This window comes from Loxodonta africana, chromosome 20, assembly GCF_030014295.1.
Source record: "Loxodonta africana isolate mLoxAfr1 chromosome 20, mLoxAfr1.hap2, whole genome shotgun sequence".
NCBI classification, from domain to species: Eukaryota; Metazoa; Chordata; class Mammalia; order Proboscidea; family Elephantidae; genus Loxodonta; species Loxodonta africana.
In genome coordinates this window covers 2454846-2481279 of record NC_087361.1, presented here as the reverse complement: position 1 = coordinate 2481279, position 26434 = coordinate 2454846, and the positions used below count along the sequence as shown (strand labels likewise).

At 41.6% G+C, this 26434-nt stretch overlaps 1 protein-coding gene across 1 annotated transcript; it reads right to left on the bottom strand.

Moving 5' to 3' along the window:
- Nucleotides 1-488: 488 nt before the first annotated feature.
- On the bottom strand, nucleotides 489-14569 carry DPPA4 (developmental pluripotency associated 4). Its single transcript, XM_064273469.1, has 7 exons — nucleotides 14468-14569; nucleotides 7887-8052; nucleotides 6560-6729; nucleotides 6373-6423; nucleotides 5338-5644; nucleotides 3623-3818; nucleotides 489-612 (listed from the first exon to the last, which is right to left on the bottom strand). Exons 1-7 carry the CDS (start codon nucleotides 14567-14569, stop codon nucleotides 582-584), a joined length of 1023 nt encoding a protein of 340 aa, XP_064129539.1. The 3' UTR covers nucleotides 489-581.
- Nucleotides 14570-26434: the final 11865 nt, after the last annotated feature.

Here is a 26434-nt window from a genome sequence, read left to right as displayed (position 1 = left end):
AGCAGCTACAAGCGAAAACCACACCGTGGAAGGGCACTCCGGATCCTGAAGCCAAATCACGGAAGTCTCAGAAAAATGTTTTCTATATTAAGGATGATACGTTGTTTTGTGGGGGAGAGAATAACCGCTTTTCCTTTGGCTTAAATATTCAACAGTTAGAATGAAAAAGAGGCAGCTCCTAAAGGCGGTCAGTATTCTAGGACAGTCGGCCCAGGCAGAAGCTTCAGTGATCTTCTCTCTTCATTCAGTTCCTTCGCAATGCTCAGCTCAATTGGAAGTATGGACTGTTTTTTCATTTTATTAGCTGGAGTGAATGGTAGTTTGTGCCAAGTTTTTCCAATTTTAAACACCAGTGTCTTCTGTATCGCCAACCCAGTAAACAGCAAGCGAAGTTTGAGGGGTGAGGGTTCAGGCTGCAAAGGGTAACACCCGCAGCCCACCAGCCCGTGCACACTATCACCAGGCACATGGGAGGGAGTGGACAGAAACTCAGGTGTAGGTGGTGCCATGGTGTCCATTGTGGTAACCTTTCAATCTTTAATCACAATCATGGAAGAGCCCCTTTCCCAGGTATTCTAATCTCATTGAAGGCTTTTCATTAACACCTTGTTCCTATAAAGCAAATGAAATGATTGACTTTAAAAAAAGGTAGGAGTCAAGAAGAAATATCAAACAACAGAAAAAAGAAATATCAACTTGCATCCTTGAAAATAGCCAATAGAATAATTACTGAAGTACCAATGAAATTGCCCTAAAGCCTGAAAATGGTGGAGGGAAGCTTGTGGTCAAGGACTGAAGATTAGTAGGTTATTATGTTTCTGTAACATGTTCCTACCCAGTGCAGGCTACAAAGCAGACATTCTGACTGTGTTATTAAAGGGCTAATATTCAAAGTCACCTCAGTTCTACTCAACTTGGCATGGAGACTACCTAGAGAGCTGCAAAGGAAGGAGGACAGCCTTAGAGGGTGAAAAGCCAAGCCCCCTCCCCCCCCCACTTCCTCCTGTGGAAGATGGTAACTGCCAGGGCCCAAGGATTGCCACTCCCTCCACCAGCCTGAGGGCCACCCACCTGAGGCCTCTATTCTCCCCAGGCTTCCCTAGACCAGGCCCCCAGCAGGCTAGTGGACAGCTTGGGAGGAAGCCCAATGTCTTCCCAGGGCAGCTGAAGAAGGGTGAGGAGGTGAGGGTAAGCCTGGGCTGCACCACAGACCCCTCTCCAGAAAATTATTTTCTTTCCATCCTCCCTCTCTCCATAAGCTGCTCTCACAAGCTACACCTAAAAGCATACTTGGGCTACCATTTGTCATACAAAAACAAATGAAAAGTACTTTCCACCTAAACTTTCCATTTAAGCTTTTAGAAAATACACCCAACTAGTCTCTCACTTCTCCTTACTAATTTAACATCAAATTTTCTGTATCACTCACTGCTTTGAAGGAGCCCTGTGGCATAGTGGCTAAAGCACTCAGCTGCTAGCCAAATGTTGGCAGTTGGAGCCCACCAGCCACTGTGTTATGGGGCAGTTCTACTCTGTCCTATAGGGTCACTATGAGCCACAGTTGACTCGAAGGCAGCGGGTTGGGTTTTGGTTTTTTACTGCTTTGAATCTATCACCCAAGCAAACGTGTTATTCATACCTTCTTCAGCTTTGATACTACTTAAGACAATTTTTCCATATAGATTCTCCCAATTGAGTTCACATTCCAGGTTTCTCTCCTTAACTGTTCTTTTTGTCTCCTTTGCCTACTGGCTTCTGTAATGTTGCTGCTCCTTAAGGTTCTGTCCTCAGACCGAAGCCTGCTGTTCTTAAGGAGTATTATTCACATAAATGCTAAATGATAATCAAAAGCCAGATTTCTCTTCTAGCACTACAGAAGGTACTAAGTGCTTTAAACCTATACAGAACGTTTCCCTAGAAGAGCTTTCCAGTTAATCTTATGCCCTCCAACTTTTCTCTGCAGTTCTACCCCAGCCCATTTCCTTGCTTAAAATCCTTCAATGGCCCATCACCTATAGCCTGGGCCTCTTAACACAGGAATAATGGATGGCCTGATTTCAGACTCCTTGCAGAACTTTGCATATGTGCATATATGCATTTCTTAAAAAAAAAATACACAGAAGTTTTCTCAGTGGGTTTTCTATAAAACTAAAGACAGTGGCCTTTGGAATAAACTACAAATTCCTTTATAGACTTATAAAATTCTTGGTGTTGTCTTAATCTTAAAGCTATATGACTTTACATACTTCCTGGTCTAATATGCTCCTTATATTATAGATGTGGAAACTGAGGCTGGAAAAGTTATGAAGCATGTGCAAAGTTCCTGAACTGGTCACCAGGATAAACGGTGTGGTCCAGGGCTGCTCCTTCAGTCCAGGGCAGCTGCTCCTTCAAAACGGCACCCCCTCCCCCACTCCCCAGATTGTTAATTTTGGGCAAATTTTAAAATACTGTCTGTTCTTATTTAAAAATAGTAAACAATTAATGAAGCTTAGCATAGTTTATACAGAGAACAGCGAGGTTACCAGACCCCTCCGCCCAGAGCTGTTCTCCAGTCAACCTATTTATTACATGGTTTTCATTTAGGCTTGGAGCTGGACACACAGGGAAAAGCCTTTTGTAGCCTTCTGTTCTGCTCATGGTTGTGTTTCTAGAGTTGGTTAATTGATGGATACAAAGATTCTTTGTTGATCACATCACCCTAACTAATAACATTTCAAAGATTACCGTTAGCTACTGGTTAAAGTCTAAACTTCCAACATTGTCAAAATTTACTGCAATTTGCCTCTAAACTAACAATCCCAGTTAAATCCCATAATGCTTAATGTGAATAAATTTACGTTTTTTGCATACATTTTGTATTTCAAACTAATCCCACAAATTTTCCTTGAATGCTTGCTATGTGCCAGACAGTGCTAAGAACTTTACATAAATTAACTCACTACGTTTGCACTATTGCTCCAGATAGCTGTGTTTATGCCCATTTGACTAATGAGAAAACCACGGCTTATTTTCCTGCGTACCCCACTGTGTTCCGCCTCACTGAGCTCCTTTGGTCCCTAGTGTTTTCACAGCCCTGGTGCTGTTCCCTGTCCTGAAAAACGACCTGATTCCTTTCCATTTAGTCAATTCTTCCCTGGGTTTAAGAAACCTTTCCTTTGAGATTTCCAAGACCACCCTCATACAAAGAATCAGAGTTAAGTACTTTCTTTCTTTGTAACCTGTCAAGCTCTCCCGCTTATTCTATTTTAACACCAGTCATCAGCTGGTATTGCAGCTGTTTACACGCCAGTCACCTCCATTAGACTGCTGGTTGCTTATGGGGATTCTTTTTTTTTTTGCCAGAGTCATTATTTCTGTGGAGTGCATATACTAGGGATAGAGGAAGTACACAATGTTCCTTTCTCCAGAATTACGTGTGTCCAGGTAGAATCCTTAAGCCCCCAGCACACAAATTTTTTTTCCTAGGGATAAACTTGTGTAATGATTTTCTTGAGTCTCTTTCCTGACAACCCATGCTTGAAATATAAGGCTAATTAAGATGAATGTATATCCCCTTTGTCCTCCAACTGAAAGAGTCAGATGCCCACTTTTGGCATGCAGAAAAGTACCAGGTAATTACCTCTGAACACATTTGGGGCACAACATATTGTCCTCCAGGTGCGGAGGTGGAAAGTTGCAGGCAGGTAACAGGAAGAGGGCACTCACTCTCCCTGGCTTTTCAGGGACCCAGACTTGTCCAGCATGAAACTGCAGCTGAACCCAACCATTTGTGTTTGCAGGGAGACTTCTCCCATGTACCACACACCACCTGACACCTGGGGAAAGAAAGAGAGGTAAGTAGTAGCAGAGGGGGCCAAATACTACTGTTTGAGACTGCCTCATAGCCAGTCACCTTTAAATTCTACAATTTTTCTGAAGTGCCACTTCTAAGACATGAACCCTGAAATCCTAACCTAACCTCTACTCTATTCCCTTTATAAGTATGCAAAACAGTCCCTGTCAAAACTTAAAAAGAAAAAAAAAAAAAAAACATCTAGTTGGAAGTTGTGTGGCTACAAGTGGGCAAATGGTAGGAAGGCTAACCTAGAGTGAGCTGAGATTGTCAGGAAACAGGGCCAGTGGTCTCAACTCCAATAGGCATTGCATTGTTCTAAGCAGTCATGTTCTTAATTTTATCTCCTACAATTCTTGTAACAACATATGCAATAAATATTATTACAAATTAAGCCATTCTATAGTGGGGAAATGGAGGACTAACTTAAGAAACCTGTTAATATCACTCACCTAGCATTCAGGGGTCAGATCCTATCTGTTGATTTTAGAGCCTGACTTTCATTTTAAGTCTTTAAAGAAGGTGCAAGTAATGAGGCTGTACAGATCCCTAGCCCCTTCTGGTGACATCAATAATTTACTTCAGTGCTTCTTAAAAGCGTGGTCCCCAGACCAGCATTACTTGAAAATTCTAGAAATGCAAATCCCCTGGCCCTACCCCAGACCCATTTTGTTGCGATTCATAGGGTTTCAAACTGTGGTGCTGGCAAAGAATATTGAACATACCATGGGATGCCAAAAGAGATAAATCAGTCTTAAAAGGACGGCGAGACTTTGATTCCCTGACTTTGGACACATCATCGGGAAAGACTAGGTCATTATATTTGAAAAAGTAGAGAAACAACAAAAACGAGGGAAATCCTCAATGAAGTAGGTCGACACAACAGTGCCACAACGGATTCTAACATATCACAGATCATGGAGAAGGTGCAGGTCTCGCCAACGTCTTCCCGTTATACAAAATGTCTCCGTGGGTTGGCTGGCTCAATGGCAACCAACAACAATGACTGACAGGCAAATGTCTATTGAACTCATTTCTGACCAGACTGACTGGTCTGACAGACTGGAGGAACCCTTGAGACTATGGCCCCTGGACACCCTTCTAACTCAGAATGGAAGCCACTCCAAAGTTCACCTTTCAGCCAAAGATTAGGCAGGCCTACGATACAAACAACAACACAGGTGAGGAAAGTGCTTCTCAGATCAATCAGGTATGCAAGATGAAATGGCCAACACCTGCCCAGGAACAAAAACTGAGAAAGTGAAAGGGGACAGGAAAACTGGATGAATGGACATGGTGAACTCGGGGTGGAAAGGGAAAGGGAGTGCTGACACAATGCGGATTGCAGCCAATGCCATGAATCAATTTGTTCCGAAATTTTTGAATGAAAAACAAATTTGCTCTGTAAACTTTCACCTAAATCACAATTTCATAAAAAATTTAGAAAAAAACAAGCTCATTTCTCCAGCTGGACCAGAACCAGATCTTAGCATTGGGCTTACCATAACCCTCTGGTGGAGACTCCAGTGCCTCCACCCTCCCAGCCCTGCCTGCAATTCTTGTCCAGGAGGCCAGCGCAGACTCCTGGGCCGAAGTCGTCACCACAACGCTATTAACTCCCTCCGGGAGAGCAGATTCAAGGGCAGGTGCCCCCTCCTCAGGGGGAGAAGCCACTTCAGGAGAATTGGTCTCCTCGGAACACATCCTCTTTTTCTCAGGACCCTCCAGAGGTGTTTTCCCCTTGTCCACCTTTGATTTTCTTTTTAACGGAGCCTGGATCTTGGCTTCCTTTGCTGTGGCAGGAATAGTCTGCAGACAGAATATTATTTAATATACAATTATTAAATTATATTAAATATATACTAATATATGGAAACCCTGGTAGCGTAGTGGTTAGGTGCTATGGCTGCTAACCAAAAGGTCGGCAGTTCAAATCCACAAGGTGCTCCTTGGAAACTCTATGGGGGCAGTTCTGCTCTGTCCTATAGGGTCACTATGAGTCAGAATTGACTCAACAGCAGTGTTTGTTTTTTTTTTTTTCAATATAATATACGTATATGTAATATATAAATATGCTATATTATTGGGTGCTGTCAAGTCAATTTCAACTCATGGCAACATCCTGTGACAGAGCAGAACTGCCCCATAGGGTTTTTTAGGCTGCAGTCTTTATGGGAGCAGATCACAGGTCATTCTCCAATGGAGCCACTGGGTAGGTTTCAATCTCCAGTGTTTCAGTGAGCAGCCTGCAGTTAACTCCTGTGCCACCAGGGCTCCTTGTATGCTAGTATATAGACATACACTGTATATTACATTAAATAGGTTATTAAAGTGCCATCGGAAGTCTGGCCTCATTTTTATTACTCTCTGCACAGAGTTAATGGAAGGTGGGGAGGGGGAAGGAGGGGCTTGGGAAAGGTCCAGGAACTTGGGCTGCTAAAAGACAGTTTCTCTGCTCACTTTTCAATGCCAAAACGGGCAAAGTCAGGGTAAGGACCAAGCCATCCATTCTGCCAAGTTTCCTGCAAGCTACTCACGTTTTGATTCGGGTAAGCATATTCACAGAGTCGCTTATATGCCTCTAATTTCTAAGACAAGAGAAAAATGAGTTAATAAGGAAGGTTTGTCAGGCCTCAGTCTGGCTCGAAACGATGTAGAGAGAAGCGTTTCGCAGCACGGCTCCCACGCTTGCCCACAGCAGCGTTTCGCCCACCCGGGCCTCACCTGGCCTTTGGTGCTCAGCTTTAGCTGATGGCACCAGGCCCGCACGATGTCTCGGTGAAGCAGGTTAACTGGCGGCAGCTTAGAAGGTAACGGGGGAATTGGAATCTTCTTCCGAGGTTTTTGGGGTTTTTGGTTGTCGTTGCTTTTTGCATTCTCTTGTGAACCGGAAGCTGAGAAAGAATGGGATACAGTTAGTAATAATTAACTTTTATGCACCCTTGTAGATTTCAAAGAATACTTTTCGTTCTCATAATTCACCGAGGGAGATGTCACCATGATCCTCACTGTATTGTTACATTGCTCACCAAAGACCACATAGCCTCCATGGGGGAAAATTCCTCAAACCTGTGACTCAATTCTGCTAAATCCCAGAGTTTTCACTTCCTGAAATGCCCTACCACTCACATACGCTCACTCCTTTGTGAGTTCCTCAACCCACAGAATCTAGGTGGTTGTTCTAGAAACTGCCCAGCGGAGTAGTTACTTCAGTCCCAGGGGAATGGTGGAATGGAAGATTGACTCAAGCATAAGACTCCTCCGTGTCTTGTCCTTATCCTACAAAACAAAATCAACCACCTGACAATGCTACATACACAACCACCACTACCCAGGATTCTCCCAGCCCAGCCCAGTAGCTTCAGCACTGCACCCTTGCGGGCCTCCCTAGTTGCTTCAGTTCATCCGCTGTCCACAGTGACGATGCTACGCCTCACCCTAAGACGGTCGTTGCTCAGGAAATACTGAGCCTGCCTCCGTGTTCTAAGCATCTAGGACAGATGAAAAATGTGGCACTAACGGTCACTAGGGTTTACCGAGTGCACATTACTTCTCAGGCGTAGAGTAGGTGCTTTGCTCAATTATCTCACGGCAATCATAACCGCCACCCCACCTCGCCTCCACTCCCAATTCCACCAGGTGGGTATTGCCCTCACTTTTGAGAACAGGAAGTGCCCTCACTTTTGCAGGGATGCGGTTTCAGACTTCCAACTGTGTGTCCCCAAGTCATTGTAGCACACTTTGTGTTGGGACCTTTAACTGCAAGGGTCACTATGAGTTGGAACTGACTTGATCAGCAGTGGGTTTAATCCCAAGCAGCAAGTGAACGCGAAATGATTATCAGAGTCAAAGATATTGTGAGACTTTGGAGAGGAAGATGTTATTTTTAGCAGAGGTGACAAAAAGGAGGCTTCGGGGAGATAAGATTTAAACTAGGCTTCGAAAGGAAGTATAGGATTTGAAAAGACAGCACAGGGTGGAAATTTCTTTCCTACTTTACCTGGGCTTCTTAGACCTCAGGAAGTGGGACTTGGACTTAGGGACCTCTTACCTTTTTCTTCTTTAATAGTTTTTTTGCGTTTGGTCACCTTCGCTGAGGTTTTCAGTGAAGCTGATGTGCTTGGTTCATTAGCAGCCTGCTGCTGTTCTTCAGTTTTTGCTGACACGGGTCCAAACCCGAGAGTCAGATACTCCTCCCCCGGCTTCTCTGCAGAGTTCTGCTGGGGAAAGATCCAGCCAGTCAGTCCTCCGTGGTGTCCCAGCCACCACGCAGACCGCCTGCCTCGGCACAGCTAACGTCTGAGGCACCAAAGACGGTAGCTGAAATTCTCCAGCAGCGCAATCCTCCTCTGGGTATCACTTTAATGCCCAGTTTCATGCGAATACAGTGAAGCGGTGACAGGTAAATACAAGGCCACTTTGAAAGTGTGTGAAGAGACAGGAAATAGAAATGCAAACGGAAAAAATAGGAGGAAGCAGATTCTGCCTTCCGGTGAGCCCTTATCACCCACTACATCCCTCATCTTTCACTTGCAAGATTTCCCTATTTCTTCTTTCTTGACCCCTTCCAAATGAATGATTTTCCCCATACTCTTGGCCAGTGGGATGCTATCTAAACTTTGCTACTGTTAGCATAAAGAGATGGAGACAGCCATGTCCAACATAACCTACCAGCCTCCTGTCTCCCAATCCAGTTTCATCTCACCCTGGCCTCATTGCCCACCCCCAACAAGCCACACAATTCCTTCTCAAACATTGTTACTTTAGCCTGGAGGGACATCCTCCCCCACCTCTTTACATTCTTAAATCTTATTTCAAGTTGTGTTTTATTTGGGAACACTTTCTAGTCCTTGGAGCACTGGTGGTGCAGTGGTTAAGCGCTCAGCTGCTGAGCGGTCCACGGTTCTTACCCACCAACCGCTCTGTGGGAGAAAGATGTGTCAGTCTGCTTTTGTTAAGATTTACAGCCTTGGAAACCCTCTGGGGCAGTTCTACTCTGTCCTGTAGGGTCGCTATGAGTTGGAAAGACTTGGAGGCAAGGGGTTTGGTTTTTTCAGTCCTTACAGACTAAGTCAAGTCTACTAAATATTGCCCATTCCCACTACTTGTCAGTTGCAATTTCACATTTGCTCGTGTGATTTTATCAATGCCCACTTCTCCATTTGATTGTAAGCTCCACAGGGGTAGAATTTTTCCCCCTTATTAAGTAGCCACTGAATAAATTGGCAAACTGAATCTAAAGAAATGAAGAGGCAGGATAAAATTGTCTGATGCAGAGAAACAATTTGAGCCGCTGTTATTTATCAGATGCTGAGTTTAACATGTTCCTTTGTTTTCTTTCGTTAATCCTCAGCAGTCTAAAACCAGTTTACCACTTTTCTGAGGCAGAAGCTGGGCTCAAGGGTTACATAACTAAGGCCACAGAAAGGCTTGTTAGATAAAAATTAAATCCCAGGTCAGTTTGCTCCAAGTTCCTTCCTTCACCCCCCAGGTAGGAAGGAGCACAGGACAAATTAGCATTTGTATGGCATTTTTACATCTGTATAGAAGTTTCACCTGTGTATTTGCATTTTATATTAGCATATCTCTTGCTCCAAGTATTCACATTCAAGCTTCACAAAAGTCTTAAAATTGAGGGGGCAAAATGGCTCTGTTATAGAAAAGAGGCCCTGAGCCCTCTCAGTTTCCTAGTGTGTTAGTTCAGCTCCTCTGGAACAAGGCACAAAGCTTCTGTCTGCAGTGCTCCTTCAGTGTGAGCCTGCCTCCTGACCGTCCTGGGCCCTAAGGGCATTAGGAAGGGCCTGAAGTTCAGACCCAGCACCTCCAGTTTAGCGCCTGCCTATATGGGAGTTAAAGAGATCATGGTCTTTCCCAAATCTCAGCTCAAATCTTCCTCTCCTTTTTTCTCCTTTTACAGTTTCCCTCCAGCCCTGAGGCTCTATTCTTCTGACAGGATAAAGCTTCTCTTCAGATTAAAACAGAAACCCCCGTTTCTCATTTATCTCCTCACTCCAGCATACTAAAAATCAAAACCATTGCTGTTGAGTCAATGATGACTCCTAGTGACCCTACAGGACAGAATAGATCTGCCCCATAGTGTTCCCAAGGCTGTGATCTTTATGGATGCCGTATCTTTCTCCTGTGGAGCAGCTGGTGGGCTCAAACTACTGACCTTTTGGTTAGCAGCCAAGCGCTTTAACCAGTGCACCACCAGGGCACCTTCCACTCCAACATACCCAGCTGTAACCACCTCTGGAGTGTTTACTTATATTTAACCAGTAATAAAGAAGAAATTCTAAAGCAAAGTCTTTTCTTCTCCAAAGCAGGATCACGGTGCTCAGGGAGAAAAACACAAAAAGCACAAAGACAGAAACAAACCCATTATGATTACATTTACCTCCTTGCTCTTTGCATTCTCCATAGTCAGAAGGTTGAGGTCGATAAAATGAAAATCCTACTTCTGAAATGGCCACTGGCCCAAGATTGCTCTTTTAAAAGTCTCCTCCCACTTCCTACCACCCAAAGGCACTCTTCTTTTTCTTCCCTTTCTGTTCCCTCCCCTTCTTTAAGGGATGCTAAAGTTGTGTACTTTCCTATTCATGAGGTGACCTATTGTATGGTTGCATTATCAACACAGTTCCTGCCCTTCTCTGTGTACTCTTTAACTTAATTATCCAAGGTAAGGTTCAGAAGAAATTGGGAAGTTTAAATTCCTTCAGAAAAACTCCAAGGGGGGAAAGGTTGCTGGATACTTCTGGAACAGTATGTGTGAGCAGATTTAGTGATGGAATTTGTGGAAACAATAGAATTCAGGGGGCCAGAGGGAAGAAAGCTGAACCACTTTCCTGTACGATGTGGATTCCAATTCTTAAACAAGCTGCTCAACTAGCTAAAACACCAATTTTGCATTGACAAATAACTAGCACTTTCCCATTTTCAAACAACCAATAATGATAAATAATGATAGATAGTTTTAATGTCTGTTGAGCATTTGTAGTATACTGAATTCCAGGTTTAAAAGCTTACAGTCATTTTTCTGTTCCCCATATTACCAAAAAAACACCCACTCAGATTGTACAAAACTTCATTGGTGACTTGCCCCATAGCACAGAAGGTGGCAGAACCAGAAAGCAAGTCCAGGCCTGTCTGATTCTACCTTTTGTGCCCATATTTTACTGACTCCCAGACAAGTGCGATAGTCTCCTATTAAAAGTAATTTGAAAATTCCTTCTTTTCTGGATCCCTGTCAGGCATCGGAGACTTAAAGTGAAGAAGCTTCCTATGTCAAGAACCCATTATTGTGGAATTCAGTCTCTCCTTTGTCAGGTGACAAAGAGCATTCTTTTTTTTTTTTTTTTTTTCTTCTACCTCTTATTGCTTGCCCTAAAATGCTGAATAAGAGACAAGATCCTTACTCAGAACAGAGGTGATAATCTGCTCAAAGAATAGAAATGCATGGAAATATAAAGTAATTGGGGCCCAGCAGTGGAGAAGGTAGTGTAGGTTTGTGAACTGGGCAAGCCCCAAAGCCAGGAAAGAGGAAACCAGATATTTAGACTTAAGATCATGTAGGAAATGTGTTGGGGCTTTGACCCACTAATTATTTGCCCAAGCCTTTAGAAAACAACCAGTGAAAAACTTGCAAGCTGAGATTTAGATATGAAGTGCATGACCGAAACATCTTTTTTTTAAATCAGTTTAATTAGAGATGACATGGCTGAGTTCTGAATTAAGTTTTTTTGTTTGTTAATCCCATAACCCTCACTGCCATGGAGTCTTTCCGACTCATAGCAACCCTATAGGACAGAGCAGAACTAACTGCCCCGCAGGGGTTCCAAAGCTATAATCTTTACTGATTACGACCAGAATGCTCCTTAAAAACAAGGATGGTGAGACTATGTCTCACATACTTTGGACATGCTGTCAGGAGGGATCAGTGCCTGGAGAGGGACATCATGCTTGGTAAGGTAGAGTAAGGTAGAGGGTCAGCAAAAAACAGGAAGACCCTCAAGGAGATGGATTGACACAGTTTGACAATGGACTCAAGCATAGCAACAATTGTGAGGGTGGTGCAGTACTGAACAGTGTTTTATTCTGCTGTGCACAGGGTCACTATGAGTCGGAACTGACTTGAGGACACCCAGCAACAACAGTCTTTATGGAAGCAGACTGCCACATTTTTCTGCCACAGAGCGGCTGGTGGGTTCAAACAGCCAACCTTTCAGTTAGCAGCCCAGCTCTTAACCACTTCAATTCCAGGACTCCAGTTCATTAATCATTACCAGAAAAACCAAATCCGTTGCCGACGAGTTAATTCTGACTCATCGCAACCCTATAGGACGGAGTAGAAGTGCCCCATAGGGTTTCCAAGGAGTGGCTGATGGATTCAAACTGCTGACATTTTGGTAGGGCTCCTCATTAATCATTACCAAAAAAAAAAAAAAAAACCCTGCTGTCAAGTCAGTTCCGATTCATAGTGACCCTACAGGACAGAGTAGAACTGCCCCATAGGGTTTCCAAGGAGTAGCCAGTGAACTAGAATTGCTGACCTTTTGGTTAGCAACTGAACAGTTACCCACTGAACCACCAGGGCTCCATAAGTAGACCTCTTTATCTTTAGGCTAAGAACAATGGAATCTATGGACAAAACTCAGGCAGAAGTTAAGATGGGCTGACTCTAAGGAGCATTTTTTAAATATCGCTCACTTGCAGTAAGAAAGAAGCAGAAATGTTTCAGAGTGGACATGGGAACTTGAGTAAAGAGGCTACTGTGATAGTCTTAGGCCTGAGAGGCTGGTGACTGGAAAGCAGTGTAGAGTATGGTTAAGAGGACCTAACAACAACTGCTCTTTACTAGGTGACTATGTGACCTTGGGCAAGTTCCCTAACATCTTTAGGCTTCTCCTTTCCTCAGCTACAAAGTGATGGTAATAAAAATAATTGTCCTTATCTTGGAGAGTTGAGGGGGTGGTAAAATGGGCTCTCATATGTCCTGAATAAGCAGTGTCTGGCACGGCACTTGTTAGATGTTCCTATTGTTAGGTGTTCCTATTATCAGAATGTTGGAGAGGACTACGGATTGGAATGATGCTTCTCACTGGGTTTTCATTTTTCTTTATTTTTGCATACATTTTTTGTGTGATTTTCTCTTCCAGAGGAAGTTTTAATTGAAGAAAATGAGCTGAGCAGATGAGGCCTTTAGTTTACCTGGGTGCATTGGGTCTCCCAATGTCATTAACTTGTATTACAGAAGACAAACATGATTGCATCACACATAACCTCCATTTCATATTTGATGGAATGAAGAAGTCTGGTAGAAGGTATGACTGCTGGAGGTGTGACTACGGGAGGTGTGACTATGGGAGATGTGAATACCAGAGGTGTGACTACTGGAGATATGACTTCGGGAGGTGTGACCACCAGAAGTGTGATTATGGGAGGTTTGACTACTGGAGGTGTGAACACCAGAAATGTGACTATGGGGGTGTGTGGCTACAGAATGTGTGACTACAGGAGGTGTGACTACCAGAAATGTGACTATGGGAGATGTGACTATGGAGGTATGACTACCAGAGGTGTGACTACTGGAGGCTGTTGGAGCACTTGCCTGAATCTCTGACTGAGAGTAATATGTTCCTAAAAGGGCAATTGCTAAACCAAAAGATATACTTATTTAAAATTTATGTATACATAGTTAAATTAATATTCAGAATGATTTTACTGATTTATATTTTTACCAAAAGTATATGACAATGCCTATTTCTCCATATCCAAGAGACTTGTATTTTAACAAGAATACTAGGCATTTATACTCCTAAATTATAATTACCATGAGAACACTACATTTTAAGTATGTTCTACAGTGGTAAATCATTGCTCTTTTAAACTTTTTTTTTTTTTTATTTTAGAAAACAGGTACAATATTTAGAACAAAATATAGAGATTAAGGTAGGCCAACAGGTTAGTTAATAATAACTTCAGTTAAAAAAGGAAAATGTTGTGAGTAGATAGAAGAAAAACTGATACCATGAAATAAACCTCTTTCTTTGTTTACAAAGTATCTCCCTTCCTCTCTTAGTTCCTCCCTCTCTCAGTTCCTTCCTCTCTCCTTTTTTTCCTTTTCTTTCCTTCCTTTCTTCCTCCCTCCCTCTCTCCTTCCTTCCTTCTTTTCTTCCTTTCATAAACATTTATCAAGGGCCGGTTAGGTGTTAGAGGAGTCCCTGGGTGGTAGAAATGATTAAGCACTCAGCTATTAACAGAAAGGTTGGCGGTTTGAACTCACCTAGAGGTGTGTGACAATCTGCTTCCAAAAGGTCACAGCCAGGAAAACCTTATGGAGTATAGTTCTTTGCTGAAGCACACGGGTCACCAAGAACTGGAATCAACTCAATGACAACTGGTTTTAACGGATCACGTGTTAGGTAGCACTGGTGGTTCACTGGTAGAATTCTCACCTTTCATGAGGGAGTCTCAGGTTTAATTCCTTGCCAGTGCACCTCATGCCAACCCACCAGTTGTCTGTCACTGGAAGCTCGCATTTTGCTATGACACTGAATATATTTCAGTGGATCTTCCAGACTAAGACAGGCTAGGAAGAAAGGCAGAAACCAGCCAAAGGAAACTACGCGTCACCATGGTCTGATCCACAGCTGATCCTGGGGACACCATGGTCTGGTCCACAGCTAATCCTGGGGGCACCATGGTCTGGTCTGCAGCAGATCCTGGGGGCACCATGGTCTGATCCACAGCTGATCCTGGGGGTGAAGTGATTCCTGTCCTAAAGTGCCTTAGAGTCTCAGAGGCTCCCAAAATATGTGCAAACATAGTGTCCTTGGTTTAAATATTTAGTTTCCTTAGGCATCTACTTTGAGGGAGCATGCATGCTGATCATGAAGATGTACCACAAAGCTAATAAAGCTTAAGTTGCAGGTACCTTACTTCCACTGACCCATTCCAAGGTTCTATAGGAGCCCTCCAGATTTTTCATTCATAATTTTATATTGCTTTTTTAAAAAAGGGTCCTCCAAAATTGTTTAAGTTTCAAGTTGCACAGATCTGGTCTGATGCTAATGCATAAATACTGGTATGGTTATTTAAACCAATAACATTTCTTGAGAACATTCATCTAACATACTCTTCATTTCATTTTCTCCTCCTAGCTATCCCCCTACTTCTCCATTAATTCAGCTAGGGAAAATCATTCCTTGGTTATTAGGTAGCTTTCCATCTTCTGACCTTCTGTGAGCTAAATGTCAAAGTAATTGTGTGTCCTTGGGTCATCACCGGCATATATGGCATTCTGCATAAATTTGAAAAGATACCACTTTGGGGATGACAAATTATGCAAAGGTATCCACTTAGTATGCCAGCTGGAAAAAAGTTTGCTCCATTCTCTAAGTTGATGCAGCTCTGAGCAAGGCTACAGGGCTTGGCAAATGGCTCAGTAGAATTTAAACCCTGACTCATGCCATTTTTCTGGAGCACCCTTGTGGAGACCACAGACTGCACAACTACCATGACACTTGCGTCCCTAGTTTCTTTCAAATATGTTATTTAGGACAGATTCAAATGATTTTTGAAGCCAAGATAAATTATATCTATCAGTCTTATAGGAGATTTATCACTGCCATAGAAGACATTGATAAGTTTCCCAAAGCATGTTCTTCACCAAGAAAATGGATAGTGCCTGCAGATTGATTAGTAATGATTTCTCAAGTCATTTGCTGCTACATTGCTGGGATAGAGAGACAGCTCTGATACCTCAGGCCCTAATAAATCAGTTTCAATTGAAAACAGCTGAACATGCTTGGCTCTGTATAACTAGACTTTGTGATCATTAAGGACTCACCTGGATACAATGATCTCGGAAGTAGAGAATGGAGAATGCAAAGACTTTAGAGAAGATATAGTGATTAAGGCCATTCCTTCAGTTCCCAGCATCATAATCCTTACTTCCTCCTCTTCGTGACCCACAAATCCTATTTAGTCTACCTCCCAAACATCTTTCAGTGCTGATTCCTTATCTCTGTCCTCACAGCTATTGTCTAGGTTCAGGATCTAATTTCTTCTCACCTGTACTATTGTGTTGTTGTTAGGTGTCCTGGAGTCGATTTTGACTCATAGTGACTCCATGTGACAGAGTAGAACTGCTCTATAAAGTTTTCTAGAATGTAATCTTTATAGGAACAGATCACTAGGTTTTTCTCCCGCAGAGGCACTGGGTAGGTTTGAACCAACAACCTTTTGGATAATAGCCGAACAATTAACTGTTGCACCATCAGGGCTCCTGCACCACTGTAAGAGCCTCCTTACTGGTGTTCTTATCTTCATCTGACCACGTTAAACATTTGGTTCAAGTGGTTAACATGCTCAGCTGCTAAGTAAATGTTAGAGGTTCAAGTTCACCCAGAGGCACTGTGCAAGAAAGGACTGGAGATCTACTTCCAAAAATTCGGCCATCGAAAATCCTGCCATTGAAAAGCCTATGGAGCACACCTCTGTTCTGACACGCACTGGGCAGCCGTAAACAGGAAATGACTCCGCAGCAACAGTTACCTTCATCTGTGGTGTGCCATCTCCAGGGAACAGGGGTGTGGTGTGAATGGTGGTCTCAGGAGTCCTTTCAACTTTAGCATCCCAATTCTCCAGGGAACAGGAAACATGAGTAAATGAGACCTATTTACATGGATAACTCTCCCAAGGAATTTTGGAGTGATTGTTCATAAAAGCAAGCTAATTTAATTCTGCCATGTGTATGCATTTTTGCTCAGAAGCAAAATTGTATTTAACTCTTGTTAAATATAATTCACTTTCTTGTGGCTTTAAAATGTATCCGACTTTGAAATAGCAGTGGTTTTTATGGTAAGAATTACTTTCTTCCAAAGCTAGAAGCATAACCATGCATAGAAGGGTAAGAGTTACTTAAATGAGAATGGTTACTAAATAAATGGAGCTTCAAAGAGAAGATAGGTAATAACACTTTGCATTCACATAAGCCTGACTTTCATCTGGGTATCTCAAAGGAAAGTAAAGTGTAGTTGATGCTGTGTTATGGTTCAACATTACAACTGTGCAATTTCCTTATTCCGGACTGTATCCATCGTCAAATATGATACCAAGTTAAAGTAGCTCTAGAATTCAACATGCATTGATCTTGGGCACAGGCTTTTTCTCTCTTTATTTCTACCCTTCTAACATCAACCTTGAGTCGCAAAGACATCGATGGACCACCTGCCTTTCTGATTTTGAATATTTGCTATCATTAAAGAGAAATACAAAGATAGGGCTGGAAGGGAATCTTTCTGAGCTGTCCTAAAGTTGTGATGGAAACATACAGTCAGAGAAGAAGATGGAGGTGAAATGTTTTCTGTACCCTCAGAGTCAGGTCAATCAAGGTGCTGACAGTTGAGGAGTAAAACAGGAATGGCCTGCTCACTCTCTTGAAGTACAGGAGTTAGAGTATATCTCACTGGTATAAATGGAAATTATATCACTCTGAGCTCTGAATTGCAATACTATGAATGTTCTATATATAGATGGCAGGTCTAGAAATCCCCAGGAATACGTGGATACTGATCCTCTTTACATTCTCTTGTGAATTTGTAATCTTGTATTTTTTTGGTGGCTTTAAAATGTTGATACAACAACTTGTCAATAGGCACAGGGGAGAGCCTCGGTGTCTCAGATAGTTAAGCCTGGACCACTAACTGAAAGACTGCCAGTTCAAAACCACCCAGAGCCACCTCAAAAGAAAGGGCTAGTGATCTGCTTCCGCAAGGTCACAGCCTTGAAACCCCTGTGGAGCAGTTCTACCCTGCATACATGGGGTCATCATAAGTCAGAAGTGACTCAAAGGCAACTGGTTTTTGACTCCTGATATAAGAGAAGCTAAACAGTTAGCCTCTAAATCTCTAAGTAGATATGGAAAGAAAAGCATTTTTTGGAGGGTTAATCACCCACTGAAAAATAAATGTAACAAGAAGGTAAGATAATACTTTTCTCCCAAAGTGAATAAAATGTTCATGATAAATAAAACCACAGCCTACCACAAAGGAAACCAGGAGACACAATTTTCACATTCTCAAATAGCCTCACATTTAGACATTTAAAATTATGTCCACATAAGATTATACAGCCACCACGCATCTGTCAGTTTGTTGCATTGTGATAGCTTGCGTGTTGCTGTGATGCTGGAAGCTATGTCACTGATATTTCAAATACCAGCAGGATCGCCCATGGTAGACATGTTTCAGCTGAGCTTCCAGACTAAGACAGACTAGAAAGGAGGACTTGGAAGTCTACTTCTGAAAAAACTGGCCAGTGAAAACTTTATAAATAGCAGTGGAACATTTTCTGATATAGTCCCTGAAAATGAGCCACTCAGGTTGGAAGGCACTCAAAATATGACTGGAGAAGAGCTGCCTCCTCGAAGTAGAGTCAACCTTAATGACGTGTATAGAGTAAAGCTTTTGAGATTATCATTTGCTGATGTGGCACAACTCAAAATGAGAAGAAACAGCTGCACACATTCATTAATAATAGGAACAAGGAATGCACCAAGTATGAATCTAGGAAAATTGGAAATTGTCAAAAATGAAATGTAATGCAAAGATTGATATCCCAGGCATTAGTGAGTTGAAGTGGACTGGTACTGGCCATTTTGAATCAGATAATCATATGGTCTACTACGCCAGGAACGACAAATTGGAGACGAATGCTGTCGCATTCATTATGGAAAAGAACAACATTTCTCAAGATCTGTTCTGAAGTAGAACACTGTCAGTGGTAAGATAATATCCATATGCCTACAAGAAAGATAAGTTAATATGACTATTAGCCAAATTTACTTACCAATATTAAGGCCAAAGATGAAGAAATTGAAGATTTTTACCAACTTCTGCAGTCTAAAATTGATCACATATGCAATCAAGATGAATTGATAATTACCAGTGATTGGAATGGGAAGGTTGGAAACAAAGTAGAATGATCAGTGGTTGGAAGATACAGCCTTGGTGATAGAAATGATACCAGAGATGACATGATAGAATTTTGCAAAACCAACGACTTCTTCATTGCAAATACCCTTTTTCAACAACATAAATGGAGACCTCAATAGATGGAAGACACAGACATCAAATTGACTACATCTATGAAAAGAGATGATGGAAAAACTCAGTGTCATCAGTCAAAACAAGGCCGGGGCCGATTTCTGAACAGATCATCTTTGCTCATATGCAAGTTTAAATAGAAGCCGAAGAAAATCAAAACAGGTCCACGAGAGCCACAATACAACCTTGAGTATGTTGTTGTTGTTAGTGCCGTCTAGTCAGTTCCGACTTGTAGCAACCCTATGTACAACAGAATGAAACCCTGCCTGGTCCTGTGTAATCGTTGTCACACCCGAGCCAATTGTGGCAGCCACTGTGTCAATCCATCTCTTTTTTGCTGACACTCTACTTTACCAAACATGATATCGTTCTCCAGGGATGGTCCCTCATGACAACATGTCCAAAGTATGTGAGACAAAGGCTCATCATCCCTGCTTCTAAGGAGCATCCTGGCTATACTTCTTCCAAGACAGATTTGTTCATTCCTTTGGCAGTCCATGCTATATTAAATATTTTTCACCAACACCATAATTCAAAGGCACCAATTCTTCTTCCATTTACCTTATTCGTTGTCCAGCTTTCCCATGCATCTGAGGTAATTAAAAAACACCATGGCTTGGGTCAGGCACACCTTAGTCCTCAAGGTGACATCTCTGCCGTTTAACACTTGGAAGAGGTCCTTTGCAGCAGATTTGCCCAATGCAATGCACTTCCGATTTCTTGGCTGCTGCTTCCATGAGTGTTGATTGTGGATCCAAGTAAAATGAAATCCTTGACAACTTCAGTCTTTTCTGCGTTTATCATGATGTTGCTCATTAGTCCAGTTGTGAGGATTGTTGTTTGAGGTGTAATCCATACTGAAGGATATAGTCTTTGACCATCACCAGTAAGTGCTTCCAGTCCTTTTCACTTTCAGCAAGCAAGGTTGTGTCATCTGCATATCACAGGTTATTAATGAGACTTCCTCCAATCCTGATGCTGTGTTCCTCTTATATAATCCACCTTCTCAGATTATTTGCTCAGCATACAGATTGAATAAGTATGGTGAAACCCTGATGCACACCTTTCCTGATTTTAAACCATGCAGTATCCCCTTGTTCTACTCAAATGACTGCCTCTTGGTCTATGTACAGGTTTCTCATGAGCACAACTAAGTGTTCTGGAATTCCCACTCTTCACAAAGTTATACACAATTTGCTGTGATCCACACAGTTGAATGCCTTAGCATAGTCAATAAAACACAGGTAAACATCTTTCTTGTATTCTCTGCCTTCATCCAAGATTCATCTGAAATGAGCAATGGTATCCGTTTTTCCACATCCTCTTCTGAATCTGGCTGGAATTTCTGGCAGTTCCCCGTCAATGTACTGCTGCAACCACTTTTGAATGATCTTCAGCAAAGTTTTACCTGCTTGTGATATTGTTCCATAATCTCTGCATTCTGTTGGATCACCTTTCCTTGGAACGGACATAAATATGGATCTCTTCCAGTCTGTTAGCCAGGTAACTGTCTTCCAAATTTTTTGGTATAGGTGAGTGAGCACTTCCAGCGCTGCATCCATTTGTTGAAACATCTCCATTGGTATTCCATCAATTTCTGGAGCCTTGCTTTTCCCCAATGTCTTCAGTGCAGCCTGGATTTCTTCCTTCAATACCACTCGTTCTGGATCATTTGCTACCTCCTGAAATGACTGAAGGTTGACCAGTTCTTTTTGGTACAGTGGCTATGTGTATTCCTTCCATCTTTTTCTGATGCTCCCTGTGTCATTCTATTTTGTCCAAGAATTCTTCAATATTGCCATTCGAGGTTTGAACTTTTTTCTTCAGTTCTTTGAGCTTGAGAAATGCTAAGTGTGTTCTTCCCTTTTGCTTTTCTAACTCCAGTTCTTTGGACATGTCATTATAATACTTTACTTTGTCTTCTCAAGCTGCCTTTGAAATCTTCCATTCAACTCTTTTACTTCATCATTTCTTCCATTCATTTTGGCCACTCTGTTCAAAAGCAAGTTTCAGAGTCTCTTCTGACATCCATTTTGGTCTTTTCTTTCTTTACTCTCTTTTTAAAGACCTTTTACTTTCTTCATGAATGATGTCTTTGATGTCATCCCACAATTCCTTCTGGTCTTCGGTCATTAGTGTTCAATGTGTCAAATGACCAGGAGGCAGTCATTTGAGTAGAACAAGGGGATACTGCATGGTTTAAAATCAGGAAAGGTGTGCATCAGGGTTTCACCATACTTATTCAATCTGTATGCTGAGCAAATAATCTGAGAAGGTGGATTATATAAGAGGAACACAGCATCAGGATTGGAGGAAGTCTCATTAATAACCTGTGATATACAGATGACACAATCTTGTTTGCTGAAAGTGAAAAGGGCTCAAAGCACTTACTGATGATGGTCAAAGACTATATCCTTCAGTATGGATTACACCTCAACATAAACAAAACAAAAATCCTCACAAATGGCTCAATAAGCAACACCATGATAAATGGAGAAAATATTATAGTTGTCAAGGACTTCATTTTACTTGGATCCACAATCAACACCCATGGAAGTACCAGTCAAGAAATCAAAGTGAATTGCATTGGGCAAATCTGCTGCAAAAGACCTTTTTAAAGTGTTACAAAGCAGAGACTAAGGTGTGCCTGACCCAAGCTGTGGTGTTTTTTTAAACAGCTCACATGGTGTTTTTTTAACCACCTCAAAGCTGGACAATGAATAAGGTAGACTAGACCGAAGAAGAAGAATTGGTGCCTTTGAATTATGGTGTTGGTGAGGAATATGCATGTAAAAACTGGACGATGAATAAGGAAGCCTGAAAAAAAATCGGTTCCTTTGAATTATGATGCTGTCTTTTCTCACTTTGAGTAGCCCCAGGCATTCTTTGGCTTGTGGCAGTTTATGACTCCACTCTTTGCCTTGGTCTTCACTTGGCCTTCTTCCATTTGCGTGTGTCTGTCTCTCATCTCTTCTTATAAGCACACCAGTCATGAAAAAGATTAGGTTCCACTCCAATGGCCTCATCTTAGATAATTATATCTGCAATGACCATATTTCTAAATAAAGTCACAATCATATGTCAGACACCTCCTGGGCATTAGGATTTGAACATGTATTTTTAGGGCAGCACAGTTCAATCCATAACAACTCATGTTGTCATTTCTTCATTTTTTAACTATACCTGGAGTCTCAAAAGATGGAAGTATCTTGGGCTTTTCTCAAGTTCTGAGGAGGTTTGCATAAGAACATTATTATAAAATATACTTCATTAGCGTATTGTGAGTAATCAAAGTGAAGGTATGGGAATGGGAAGAGATGAGGTGAGCAAGAAAATCACAAAAATGCAAAACAGGAAAAGAAGTAGAAAGTTAAAGAGTTTCAGGGAGGAATAGAAATATAGATAGAAGAAGCAAAGAAGAAAGAAACAGGAAAAATAGCAGTAGGGACAAACATCAGCATTATTAACCTTATGTAAGTCTAACGGTTTGACTTCTCACAATGAGCACAGCTAATTTTGTAGTTAATTTAAAAAATAAATTTAGAAAGAAATATCATTTTAATAGAGAAGGAGTGGTCCCCAGGGACTCAATTGAAGGTCATTTGGGTAGAAATCATTTTTGATAGTTTGTCAAATACTGGCCAATTTGTGAAGAAAGTGAAGATAGCTGCTAAGTTAAGGCCTGTTGAAAGGAGCCCTGGAGAACCTCCAACTAACTCTTCAGCTGTGTTTTCTTACTCACCAAATTACATTCCAATTATAAATTGACTTCCCATGAACATTTAAACTAGAAAGAGCATGATCTGTGCACTCAAAGGTGCTATCTGGCTCTTTTGAGAATTATATTTTTCTGTGCTAAATTAGCATCACTCTGGTATATCCTCAGTTTCTTGTGAGGTTGATTAGCAAGAATTTCTTACCTAGAGTCTGCGAACTTAGGTTTCTAAGCCCCTAAGTTGATGTAGTGTAGTGGTTAAGTACTACAGCTACTAACCAAAAGGTCAGCAGTTGGAATCCACCAGGTGCTCCTTGGAAATTCTATGGGGCAGTTCTACTCTGCCCTATAGGGTCACTATGAGTTGAAGATGAAGGCACTCAACAGCAATGGGTCTGGTTTTTTTGACAATGGGTAAATTGATGTAGAAGAAGCCCTGGTGGTGCAGCAATTAATCACTCCAGGTGAGAGAGAATAGTGGCTTGGGCTTTTTGAAACGCCCAAATTCTGGATATATTTTGAAGGTTGCATTATCATGATTTGTTGATGAACTGGATAATGGTGAGAAAAAGGCTAGTTCAATGATAACGCTAAGATATTTGGCTACAGTAACAAAAGAAGGGTTGCCATTTATCAAGAGTGGAGCCATTATAAAAGGAGTAAAATTGGGGAGGGAGGGGAAGAATGTTAGGGGTAACAGTTTGACCATGTTTAATCTGAGGTGCCTTTGTATGTCTAAGTAGGGGTATCAGGTAAGCAGTTAGATGACACAAGTGTGGAATTGAGGAGCAGTGTCTAAGCAGAGAGATGCTTGTGGGAGTCATTAGCAACCCAAAATACCAAAAACCAAGCTTGTTGCCCTTCAGCCTCTTGTGCTACACAGTAAAACTGCTCCGTAAAATTTTCTTGGCTGTAATCTTTATGAAAGCAGATTGCCAGGCCTCTCTTCTGCAGAATCACTGGGGTGGGGGAGCCCAACCTTTAGGTTAGTAGTCGAGTACAAACTGTTTGTTCCACCCAGGGATGTGATTAGCAGACTGATGGTATTTATTTATTTATTATTATTTCTTACAGATGATATTTAAAGCCATGAGACTGAATGAGATGACTTAAGGGAATGAAAAAAGAAGGAGCTTGGTGTTCTGAAAGCCAGTTGGAGAAAGCATTGCATTGAGGAGAGAGGAATCAAGAGAGTCAAATGGTTCAAAAGTATTAGGTAAGATGAGGTCTGAGAATTGACCACTGAACTTACTCACAGGCTGTCACTGGAAGCCTGACAGCAGCAGTCTGGGGAGGGCCTGATGAGAGTGCATTCTAGACAGAACGAGAGGAGAGGAATTGGAGACACGGAGCATAGACAACACTTCCAGGGAATTTTCCCATTAAAAAAATAAAAAGAGAATTGGGGCAGTAGCTAGAGTGGAAGTAATTTTGATTGGGGTGTATGTGTTTTAGATGGTAGAAAACCAATGATGCTGATGCAGTTATCCAGTGGAGAAGAGGGAAGAAAAAATTCCAGAGCAGGAATTGCTGGTGCTGGGCCAGGATCTACTGGGCAAGTGGGGAATTCGACTTTAGCTGGGAGCTGCTAAAGATGCATCGTCTCAGACTTCTCAGTTATATTTCATGCCATTCTGTCTGGCTCCTCTCTTCACTTGAGTCCATTCTTCTCTCATTGACAGAACCCAACCTTTTCATCTCTTCGATGGAGTGTTTCCTCTCTACCCAAGCTCGTGAATTCTTAGTCGTCTTTTCTGCCTCTGATTTCATAGCTCTTGTGATCTGTTTCATTAAATTGATACCAGTCATCTTTTTTATGCACAGCTGTCTCTCCTGTTAAATTATAAGCCCCTTGATAGCTGTGATCACGCCCCACCTATGGTACGTGCCCGGTAAAAGCCAGCTGACTCTGTCTCTGCCACTTTGCCTGAAAACACTCCCTCCCTCATAAGCCCCTGAGGAAGAGTCTATTATTGTGCTCAGTGTAAAAATCCTTCATGTACTAAAATATGTTCTTAAAATGCCTCTTGGTTTTATCTTTTTTGCTCTTTAATTCTCTGTTCCTGTCTCTAATTTTTAAATCATGTTTCTGTTTTCTTTCTTTTGACACTTCTCGAAATGTATCTCTTTATCTATTTCTCTTTGTTTTTCCTTCTCCTTTTTAGTTTCTGTGAGTTTAATTGCAGAATCTGAGTTGGGTGCAGGAAGCAGGAACACAGAAGTGACTGAGTAATAGCTGCTTTTTTTTTTGTTTAAACCAAAATGAATCCAAAATTATCACAGAGATAAACAAATAAAATATCAAGAAAGTCAACATATAGATAGATATATTCTCCCCAAAACAAACTGGGAGAGAAGTTAGTTGCAAAATTTTGAGATGTCTCAGGTATAAAAGTACAGTGCAATGTGTTCTCTTATTATAGCTTTTCTGGCTTTAAGTTTATAGTTCTGCCAGAAATGATTGGTTGGGCCACAGTCTACCCTATGATTGGTCTACTTGATTTGCTATTCATATAGTGGCTTGAAAATCCACTCAATGAAATTAAAAAAGAAAATTGCTATAACAGATATTATTGCAACAATGGGAATACTGACATTAGATAGAACCATTTTAAAAAATGTTAAATTTCCTGAATTTGATAACTATAATGTGGTTATGTAAGGGAATGACCTTGTTCATAGGAAATACACACTGAAGTATTTAGGAGTAAGCAGGCACAGTATATGCAACACATTCTCAAATGATTTAGGGAAAATGCATATTGTTATATATACATGTGTCATATATTGGTATATATTATGTTTGTATGTATATGTGTGCATGAGTAGAGAGAAAAACAATGTTGCAGAGTGTTAAAAATTGGTGAATCTAGGTAAAAGATATAGAGAAATTTGTTATACTATTCTTGCACCTTGTCTGTAATTTTGAAATTATTTCCAAATAAATAATTTTTTAAAAAAGAAAAAGAAACACCAAAACTATTTTCTCTATGAATTTATTTATTTATTCAGTTGTGCATTCATTCATTCAACAAATACTGAATGAGACTTTCCCCTGTGCCAGGCACGGTGTTAAGAATATAACAGATGAACAAGCCCCTGCCCTCAGGGATCTTACATTCTAGTGGGGGAGGTTGAGGAGCCCTCAGATACTGCAGAATTTAGAGGGAAAAGCAGCTGCTACAGAGAGGGACCCCCGAGAGCTTGCTGGAAGTGCGTCTAACACAGACTGAGGGGGACAAAGTGGATGCTGACCAGACCATGGAGAGGTGTGTATGTGTCTGTTTGACATTCCAGGCAACGGACAGCATGGGAAAAGGTACAGAGATGAAAACCATTATATTCTAACTTATCCAAAGCTATACATTCATCTGCTAGAACAGTGCCTGAGCTTTCGTGGTGGCACAAATGGTTACGCTCTCAACAACCAGTAAGAATGCTGCAGATTGTGCCCGCCCAGAGGCGTCTTGGGAAACAGACCCGGTGGACCTCAATAGATGGAGTGCAAAGAGAAGAGCGTGAGGATCATTAAAGAGCTGTGCCTTCCTTACCTGCACTCCCCACTTCTGGGTTAGATGTGTCCTGAGAGGGGCAGTATCAGGTCTAGAGCAGAGAAACTTGGGAGTTGGTTGAAACTACCCTGTTGTACAGCATAATATCAATAGTGACTCTTTGGGATTTGTCAGAGCCTTTTTTTTTTTAATATTGATTTTGTTGTTGTTAAGAATATATATATAGCAAAACATGCACCAATCTAATAGTTTCTACGTGTACAAT